The 10,971-nt window shown below is 37.6% G+C and overlaps 1 protein-coding gene across 4 annotated transcripts in view; it reads right to left on the bottom strand.

Annotated features, from left to right (window-relative positions):
• Window positions 1-362: 362 nt before the first annotated feature.
• The window catches only part of LOC134357922 (myosin light chain kinase 3-like), a 207,110-nt gene continuing 196,501 nt past the window's right edge, over window positions 363-10,971 (bottom strand). For 2 of the 4 annotated variants that reach the window (XM_063069700.1, XM_063069697.1), the window contains 2 exons: window positions 10,338-10,470; window positions 363-5,638 (listed from right to left, as the gene is read on the bottom strand). In XM_063069700.1, the coding sequence (XP_062925770.1) occupies window positions 5,558-5,638; window positions 10,338-10,470 (214 nt within the window). In that variant the 3' untranslated portion in view covers window positions 363-5,557. The remainder of the gene's footprint in view (window positions 5,639-10,337; window positions 10,471-10,971) is intronic. The other 2 variants (XM_063069698.1, XM_063069699.1) reach the window with 2 other exon arrangements.

Below are 10,971 nucleotides of genomic sequence, written 5' to 3'. Positions count from 1 at the left end.
GCAGAGTCCATGTGGCTGAGGGCCAGGCTGCCTTTTTTTTCCAAGTTGCGGATATAATAACCTGACTTTTAGAAGTGTTGTAGCAAGCTGGGGCCGTGTTAGCCAGGTGGATGGGGCTGAAGAGCAAATCCATAGCTTGAGTCTCTAAACATTTTTCACATAACACGATGAAACACATTCCTCAGAACTCTCCAAAGACTACGATATTAGTGAACTCGCAACAAAGATTCCCAATGTTATGTGTAATAGCTGTTAAATCAGAGCTGGAAACCACAAAGCAAAGAGGTAAAGACTTTATTTTAAGCAAATTAGCAAGTTTTATATCATTTGCAATATTTCATTATTAATCAACGTGCTTGCAAGTGAGACAGCTTGGGAAGAGCATGTCTCAAAACATAGAAATTCGCAGAATGACCCATACTTGGAGCCTCATGACGATAAATGCTTCTTAATCTTGGCTTCTCCCTCTAATGGGATGTCAAGTGATGATGATGTGCTCCTAGAGTTACTGGCACACTCCCAGCTGCTGTTTCAGTGTGGAGATAAAGATTACTGGTGTCTGTATTTGTTTGAACATGGGAAGTAAGGGTTGGAACGGTCCATGGGACTTCTAAAATCTTTTTCACCATCTTGGCTAATCTTCTACCTCAACTTCACTTTCCCTTTATTTCCCTATATTCTTCATTTTTCAGACCTTATTCTATATATATGGTCTAAGAAAGCCAGAGGACAGGAAACACGTGGCTTTCTTACTCACCATCATCTTTAGTTAGGGTAGGAGTGAGCATTAAAATTGATGTACATGTCCAGAGTCCTGGGTAAAAGGCTGAGCCAATTTCTCCACCAGGTGCCAGCACAATACTGGTGAGTTCCCGTCTACCAGTGAGAGAAAGCTCACGGACCATGGGAGATAGTAGGGATGAATAGAAGTGGGGGAGGCAGGTTGTGAGGGACACTGATGGTGAAGATTGGTAGTGGAAGAAATGTTTTACCCATCTTAAAGCACAACAGAGCCAAAGGCTCCATGTTAAAGGGAGGAAGGCAATCACCAAGGAAGGTTCATGGGCAGCCTGCAGTGGGCAAAAGTTTTGGAAGAAACAAGTGATTTCCTGATTTTAGGTCAGCTAGCAGTGATCCCTGTAAGAATTGCTGGTGAGGTTATTGCATGCCAAATTTTAATGGACAGACCTTGCTTAGTCTCTACACTGGTGTCCCAATGCCCACATTCCAGGCGGGTTCCCACAGGAAATTCATTGTGGAAGAGCCCCAGAGAAAAGAATTCTAGCAGGAGAACAGAGTCAGAAATGGGAGAAGTAACTACAGCTTTCCAAATTGTTCCCATTTTTTCCAGTCTGATAAAACTGCTGAGAATTAGGCAAAGAAATCTTATTTACCCTATTAGGAGTTTCACTACTGGCCTCTAGTGGCAGAATGACAACAAAACACTTACTGAAGCAACACACACAAAATGCTGGTGGAACGCAGCAGGCCAGGCAGCATCTATAGGAAGAAGTACAGTCGACGTTTTGGGCCGAGACCCTTCGTCAGGAAGGGTTGGTCAGACTCTTCATTACAAGAATCTGAGAATCTTCAAAAATCTAATTCCACAACTACAGTGTGTCCTTTTACTCTTTCTCTGAAATCTGCAAAACGGTGGTCTTTCTCTTTCCCACTGAATTCAAAATCATGTTTTGGAATGAAATCCTTTAATCATTGTAGAATGTTGTCTTAGTTAATCATGGCGGGGGGGAGGACTATTTGGTTGCAAACATCACCATTTCACATACAAATATCAGAAATTTTATTTAGAACAATCATACAACTGTAAAAAGCTTGGCTCATTCACAGAAAAGCAAAGGCTCACATGGCTCTGAAAATGCGTACATTTGCAAATTCCGTCTTGCATGAAGATATAAAGGGCACATTACTATGAGGGTCAATGTTGAAGTGACATTTAAAGGTCTTGAAACCCAACACCAGTACATCCTAAAGGGATTGCACAGTCAGTACTGCCAATTATTAAACACCATCAGCATTTCAACTATGGCAAAAAACATCATGGATGGACTTCACTTCCAACGTGACATGCCACACTAGATAGTTATCTGTTGACAGTCAGGCCTTCAGGGAAGGTAAAGACAACACTCTCTGGTTTCTCAACTTGGGCAAGCAGCATAATTCATGTTTAGAAGATATTTTGAATAGTGATAGAGGAAATTATGTAATATGGTACCAGGAATTGGCTTCAGCATATTTCCTCATGCAGAATTGCAAAAAGGTAGATGATGTAAAAATACTTATCCATAGTTTTTCAACTGCTTTGACACTAAGCCAACCTACATTTATCTGTTCCACAGAATCAAACATTTTCACTGGTTCTGATTGATTTTCCTAAAACTCATTAAAATTAGAGTATGTTAAAACTATTATCGAAAATCTACATTACCTCAATTAAACAACTTCAGCAGACTTTGTAATAAGACCATAAGACCATAGACATCAGAGCAGAATTCAACCATTCGGCCCATCGAGCCTGCTCTACCATTCCATCATGGCTAATTTATTATCCTTCTTGACCCTCATTCTCCTGCTTTCTCCCCACAACCTTTGACACCCTGACTAATCAAGAACCTATGAACCTCTGCTTTAAATATAGTGACTTGGCTTCCACACCAATAGGATAATAAGAATGGTGTAATAAGATACCTCTAGCTCCATTCTCAGTCTTTTCACTGTCATATCTAATTAATATGTTCAGAAATTGTAGAACAAGCATGCAGTGTTCACTCTGAGATTCTCATATTGAACAGACATTATGATTCTAACTTTGCTAATATACTACTAATGTATGCAGATATTCATCTTAAACCACAGCAGTCACTTTAGCACAGTTTACATAATGCATACATCATGCTTTACCTTATAAAATAAATATATTTAATAGCTCCTAGTGATCACAATTTATATGAACTTTGCTAAATTGCTCAGGACTTAAACAGCCAAATATTAATTTGATTTTCATGATTTCAAAAACGCTGTAAATTGGAAAATGTAAACTGATAATATTTGAACAACTGTATTAATGTCCACACTCAATAGGGCTTACAAGAGTCAAAAAATAATCAGATAATCCTCAGTGAAAACACAGTGAGATTAAGTGGAACGTTGAAATATTATACTTCAAGCCAATTGCTCTTCACTAACAATGTATCATGTTTCAGTAGCTTTGAAAACATTGTTACAATTTAATTTGCTTGTTTCAGTTTAAATTAGAAAGAAAATATGATACAGGAACCATAAATTCTTTTGCAAATTGAGGGTAACAGAATGTTTTGTGAAAGCAAGTCTTTAAACTTAGTTGTTACCTGTGATGTGATTAAGTTAGGTATACAATTCACTTAAATTAGCCCGTCAGAAATAAGACTTTGCCATACTTTTTGAATGCCACATTGTCCAAAACTTCTCCTGTAAGAAATACAATTGAATTGCAAGATCTATTTTTTAAAAGGCCATAAGCTTTATTAAGTTATACTGCACATTATTATTTATGTTTGTTTGTTTTCTTAAATTAAACTCATCTCATTCATTAATATTTTTCAGGGGAGGACATTATCTGGTCTGTCCTATATTTGACTCCAGTTCTAGTGTGGTTGACTCTTAAATGTCCACTGAAATAACCTAGCAAGTTATGCAAATTAAGAGCAATTAATGATAATCAATAAATATTGGCCTTGCAACACACACAAGATGCTGGAACTCAGCATTTTGTGTGTGTTGCTCGGATTTCCAGCATCTGCAGATTTTCTCTTGGTTGTAAATGTTGGTTTTGTTGGCTATCCAATCGCAAAGAAAGTAATTTTAAAAAATGTTTTATCGTCCCATTTCGTTCAAAATTAATTGTAATTTCTTGTGCCTTCGAACTTTTCTCTTCAGGGGTTTCCTTAGGATCTCTGCCTTTTCCCTCTGAGTCTGGTCTCATTATCTCACTGTCTATCGTCTGATCATTTTCCATGGGGTCACCTCTGCCTCTGTTCAGTAGACTTAATGTGAGCAATAATTTCAAGGGTACGGCGTTTTAACACTACCACTGTCCAACAGAAAAACAATGACACACTACAAAGAAAACCAATGTTAAATAGTGGATAAATCTGGCCAAATGTCAGCAGCAGTGGAATTATAATAATACAGAATTACAATTTCTTAGAAAGGGAAATCACAGCATTACCCTGCATTCCTCTTCCCCCTTAAAATTCTAATTATGTTCAGGCATAACTGAAAGTAGTATCTGATGAACAGCCCCTCTTTCTGTCAAGATAAATTAACATGATTATTCACCCATAGATTGCATCTAGGCAGAGAACTTCAGCTAAATTTAAAATCCACAATGGTTAGAGTGTAGACAATTTGGTTTGTTTGGAATTCCAATATCATAGTGCACTTTTAAGAATCATGTTAATGGAGCTTTGTTACACTCCCTTGCTATTGTCAGAGAGGTATGGGGGCTAGAGGAGGGGAGGTGTTGGGGAGTGGGCTTATGGCAGAGAGCAAAAGCAGTTTCTCACACTTCTGGATTCTGACACAGAGACTGAACTTTGACTACCTATGACAAAAGTATACACTTAAAAGTTTGAATCAATTGTCTTTTCAATCATTGCATTTGCCTATCTTAAGTTGGTACTTAAGTCAAGAATCTGAGGTTTAAATATGGGTCATAACAGGCCTAAGCAATGCAAAAACTCAATGAAACAAGATGACAAATTACACTAGATGTTTGGCAACTTGTTGCAATGCCAATGTCACAGTAAAACTGAGGCAAAATAATCGTAAAATAACAAATTTAAAAATCACAATGTTCCATTCAACTCTCTGGTAAAGAGCTTGAGCACCCAGGCATTTGTAAAATGTCCAGTTCAAGGAACTGTAAATCTGTAAAAGGTGAAACTAAAGAGATGCCACAAGAGGGTGGCAGTACACCAGTGTTATTAGGTTCAAGTAGAGGCAGACGTTCTGTGCCAGATCAGAACCAATTAGACCTTTGAAAATATACTTAAAAAAAACTTCCCTTACATTCTTTTGACTGAAGTTTTGTTTTAGATCTGCAGCGATTTAAGACAAAAACATTAAAAGATCTGAATTACCTTATTTAATTCAGTTTCTCCAACCTGGCATTTCATTGCAAAGGATATGAAAACTAGCAGTGTTGGGGGTATTTGCTGTCCCTAGCACTTAGTTTTGGGATGCATTAAAATGATAATTACACATCATTAACAAATCAAAGCTTAATTGCATAAAAATTGCAGCAAAATTAATATAATGAGTTTTACTAAAATAACTACAATCAAACCATACTGCCACTCTTGTGGTATAAGAATGAATAAATCAAAATGATGCCCATAAGTTTTCATGAATCATATTACTTTTACCCAAACACATACTTCTAAATCTAAACTGCTCTACTGAAAGGATAACTAAATGTGGTTCAACAAGGTTGAGGCAAATCCAGTGGGTGATGTCCTGACTGAAAAGGGAAGGTGCAGTAGGTCCAGTCAGTGGCAGCTCATACTTCAGCAGGGCCCAAAGCCCCAGAATCACTGAGTTTCTTCAATCGATTTGCAGCAGTTACTGCATAGTAATTCTTCTACATAGGGATAAAAAAATGAAATGAGAACACCATCTAATCTTTGTCACATCAGAATTTGTCAGAAGTATCAGTAAAAAAGAGACATGCATCATTTCTGACACAAAGATGTCACATTGCTGAAAATGTCTGACAGGAACTAGTTACTTCACAATGTATTAAAGCACTATAAATCTGATAGCACTTTTTTCAGTTCCTCCATAATCATTGCAATTATTTTCAAAATCTGTTGTTAAAGCACATTGGGGATCAGCTTGAAGATTAAGAAGAAAAATTGACAATTTCAATCTGCTATAAGGTGCTATAATTTGTGATTGTTTCTGGATAGTTTTGGAGATGGGTTGTGCTGGGAAAGAAGAATTACCAACATTCTTTCCTTTTCCTCAATCTCTGTGAAGTTACTCAACCTAGGTACAAAGAAAGTAAAATAGTTTGGACATTAAAAATCTGAAATCATACTAGAAGATGTTGAAAGTCTTTAGCTGCTCAGTATTAGAACTAGTGAAAAGTCGTTGAACTGAAATGTCATCTTTAATTCTCGCTCCATTAATACCACCTCATTTACTGACCATTTTCGATATAGCCAATCTTCAGTTTGTGTAAAGGCTCCATTACTAAGGAAAGTTTATTCACCTATTTTGACATGTCAGAAATATTCATTTTCTATATTAACCTCTATCATATTTCTCTACATACACTTGCTTAAATTCTTTCCATGATACTGAATATTCATTCCTACTCTACCCATAATTAAACTAATAAAATATACAGTGGATTCCAGCTAAATAGGCCATTGGTTGATTGGGACGACTCGTAAAGAACAAAACTAATTGAGAATATTGATGGGATTCCCTTCACTCACTTGGGACACTGCACTTCTTAATTGGGTCAGCAGACTGTTGCCAAACAGGTTCTAATCAGCATCAGTCACGCACACTTGTTTGGCCATTAGACACTATGCCCTGCTTAGAGCAAACAATTTTTAAGTAACATCAGTTGTGTATGTTTGTGTTCAAAAAGCAATGTTTTTTTTCACTGATAGTTGGCAAAAATGAACAGTAAGGCAATTCAGAACTGCTTTGCTCACTGGGGTTCCAAGCATTCAGGTTTGGAGATGCGAGAAACAGCTGGGAGTGAAAATGGAATTATTTCACTACTTCAAGTTCAGGACTAGTTTAGAATTAAGCAGCAATACCTAATTCAGTTAATTAATGAATTTATGATTAAAAAGCTATTATTGGAAAGAAAAACACATCTTGGATGGAGAGATTTGCAGAACCTGGCTTATCCAGAAGCAATTTACCTAAAGTTGTTCAAGTGGCATTAAAGTGGCAAAACCATTTATACTGTCACCATGTCCTGAGCTACAGGTGGAATGCAGTAACAAGAGAACAGAACAAAAGAGAAATAAATATTAACAAATTCTTCATTATACACCAAATGTGAGCTCACAACATCCAATTACATTTAATACACATCTAATTACATAGTATGCAGAGAAAAAAATGAAGAACAACATATATTAGAGAGTTTTTCAAATGTATCTGAGATATTTCTGAGAAAATTTTAAATTTATTAGCTTTATCCATCACACATGCAAATTTCATTACTATTGGTGCAAGGCTTGGAATGAAGTTAATACATAACTTACTTGTGTGAACAATGCAAAAGCCAGATAGTAACTCAGACTGAAATATGACCCACAGATGTGATCAATATGCCTTTTTGTCTCTGTAGGTAGAGGGTTCAATATGGTTGAGCTAAAAGAAATTGGATTACAAGGGGTGATTGATAAGTTCATGGCCTAAGGTAGAAGGAGTCAATTTTAGAAAACGTAGCACATTTATTTTTCAACATAGTCCCCTCCTACGTTTATACACTTAGTCATTTACACACTCATCAGGGGTGATTGATATTTTGTGGCCTGAGGTAGAAGGAGATGAGTTATTAACTTCAAACTTTCTGCATAATCACTCAAAAAGTTGAACTACATGTTCACGCAACGAGAGCTGTATAACTCATCTCCTTCTACCTTAGGCCACGAACCTATCAATCACCCATGCTGTGGACACTTTCTGGAGGTCCAAGATCCGCATGCTCCACAGCCGCTGGATTAAGTGTGTAAATGTAGAAGGGGACTTTATTGAAAAATAAATGTGCTAGGTTTTCTGAAATTGACTCCTTCTACCTTAGGCCACGAACTTATCAATCACCCCTCGTACTAAACATTTTTGTTTTGGAAAATGTTGATTTGGCAAAATAAAAGCACAGTCATTTGCAAAATCTGCTGCTTCCAGACTCAAAATTGCATCTGGAAATATTACCAGACATGTGGTGTTCCGGCATGAAATTGCTACATCTATTATTTCATGGGATCACAGATCATAGTGTGCAGACTCCTGGGAGCAATATGAGAAACTGGGTGATAACAAATTTATAGGTTTATTAATGAGAACAGGGCAGCGAGATGGTGTGTGGTGGGTATGTGAGGGGTTGCAAGTGGCGTTGACATTAGTGAAAGGATTTTGTGAGATGATCCGGCAGGTTTTTGGGAGGGTTCAGGTACAAATGATAATAATAATTACCTTATGAAGGGTTAAAGTGAAAAAAACACACTCATAAAGGTAGGAATATCTAGTAAATATGGAGGTTTGAGACCTTTCCACCATTTCATTGGCAGTGTTGTCCTCGTTAAAATAGCAATGGGAGTTAATGTACTAGGGATTTAGGGATCATTTCCATGACTTTATCCCGATGGAAGTCCTAGAGCCCTAGCATGAATTTCAGGAAAACAGAGCAAAAGAACATATTACTGAGTCTGTCCTATTCACTTTGTCTCAAGATCGCTGGGATTTTCCTGGGCTTTCAAGTTGAGAGTAGCCATGGCAGGCATGTAAGTAAGACAAGAAGTTAAACTAGGCCTTCTATCTCAGCTTCCTTCTTATTGACTACCTCCTTAGCGAGGCACCCAGAGGAACTACCTTCTGCTCAATTTTAATGTTGTTTGCTAGTACAATTTTTAAAAATTATCGTAACAGCTGCAAATAAATACTTATTCGTTGCAATTTACCTTCAGGGCAACTTGAGGTTCCAACCGGTTTTGCTAACATTTTACGTGTTGTACTCGAAGCAGGGACTTTCAACAAAATTGGCCGTAACTTTAGAATGAACCAATCAATTTTTGAAGTTTCTGCTAATTGTACTTGCAGGCCTTTGAACATGTCTCCAAAATTACCAGGTTTCTTTCAACCCCAAAGATGCTAATTCACATAACTTAGAAGTTTTTGAATGACATTTCTAATTTTATTTACCAAAAAAGTTATCATGCCTAATTCTAACAAAAGAAGTTTTTTTTTAAATGTTGATTAATTTAGAATCAAGGTACTCATAGGTGATGGTTTAACATCCTGGTGTTTTTATAATGTTTTAAAGTTATATGAACTTTTTAACATAATGTTCAGCAGCTTTAACCAAATTACATGAAAGTAGCCCTTTTAGTTATATGAATGAAATTCTTAAAATTGCTTTAAAAAAAGATTGCATTTTAAAAGGCTACCAGTTCAAAACAGATTTTGCATTTGGCTAAATCCAAAAACCCAAAGGAAAAAAATTTGAGCAATGGAATTATAAAGCAACATACACAAAATCCTAGGGGAATTCAGCAGGTCAGGCAGCATCTATGGAAATGAACAGTTGATGTTTCGGCCCTACTTCAGGACTGGAAAGGTGAGGGAAGATGCCAGAATAAATAAGCGGGGATAGGGGAAAGATAGGTGAAGCCAGGTGGGTGGGAAAATTAAAGGGCTGGAGAAGAAGGAATCTGATAGGAGAGGAAAGTGGGCCATAGGAGAAAGGGATGGAGGAGGGGCACCAGAGGGAGCTGATAGTCAGGTGAGAAGAGGTAAGAGGCCAGGGTGGGAATAGAAGAAGAGGGGAAGAGAGAGAATTTTTTTTACTGGAAGGAGACATTGATATTCATGCCATCAGGTTAGAGGTTACCCAGATGGAATATAAGGTGTTGCTCCTCCACCCTGAGGGTGGCCTCATCATGGCACAAGAGGAATTATGAAAATAGAAACTTTGTGCCCTCATCTAATGACTAAAGCCAGTGATCCTTAGCTCAGTGACTCCCGGTGGTGGGTAAAGCTCCCCTCCTGCCTTAGAGTACAAGACTCAGGCCCCTCTAGTTGTTGTAATCCTGAAGCATTAGAATCTCCTCCTGCTGTTAGTGTTGGTGGATCTTCCCAATGGAACATAGCAGGTAAGTACTGGAGAGTTTATAAATTCAGAATGGAGGGAAACGGGAAAAAATATCACCAATATCTCCAGTAAGAACTTCTGGAAATCAGTCTTCTTGAAATGGCAACCCGAATTCTAAAAGAATCTGCCCAAATAGTCACTGAACCCACTGAGGAGGAATAAAATCTATTGCTAACATGTGCTTTATCATCATCCACTATTCATATTCCAGTGGAAACACATTTAAGGAGCGAGTCCAAATGGCAGTCAATATTGTACATTAGGTTAACCACCAGTGATGAGAGATCAGATTTTTCCCCATAAAATTTTCACTTTGGCTTTTAGCAGCTTATCCTTACATACACGGGCCATACTTCAGGTCCGTGGTTTCACCTTAACGAAGGGCAACATTAAAACTAGGAAATGATTCATTCAGTTCTATTGCAAGCTGTCGTTGTACCTTCCACAGCCGTCGCACCATGTATTTCTGAAGAAGGATCTGGGACTTGAGACGAACCTTACATTGTTTAGCTTTCTCTGCAATGTTATTTAGCCAGGGTTGTTTTAGACACTGAGCAGCACTTATTCTTGCGCTACACAAAAAAAGAGAAGAGGAATATCATCTTTCAGTTTGTTGGTGTTACGGATCTTCTAAAGTTCATTAATGGCATTTACACACTTACACTTGCAGCAAGAAAAAACAAGAGTAACATTCACAGAAACAAACTATAGTCTCATGCATCAAGTCACTGCGAGGCCTCTTTGGCGATTTATAGCACTTGAATCAGAGCATGAAATTTAAGCACAAGAACATTATGTGCATTAAGTACATGCATAACTGACATCTCCAGCCATGGCTAGGATGTCAACTAGTGTGCACTAGCCACAGAAGCAAATTCATTTTTGTATTCACACTTCAACAAAAAGCTCGGCAAAGATTATGGCTTGGAATATCCTTGTGATCCACAAGGCATAAGAATTGTATGGGTAGAGTAAAGTATTGTATGGGTAAACTAAGAAGACACTGCATGTTTGCAGTTTCCCCTGCAGTTTTTCCTCACTTTTCTACCAAAGCTACAGCGGTAGCTAAAACA

The sequence above is a fragment of the Mobula hypostoma genome, chromosome 17 (assembly GCF_963921235.1).
Source record: "Mobula hypostoma chromosome 17, sMobHyp1.1, whole genome shotgun sequence".
NCBI lineage: Eukaryota > Metazoa > Chordata > Chondrichthyes > Myliobatiformes > Myliobatidae > Mobula > Mobula hypostoma.
Note: the sequence above shows the minus strand (reverse complement) of the source record. Positions and strands in the feature narration are given on the sequence as shown.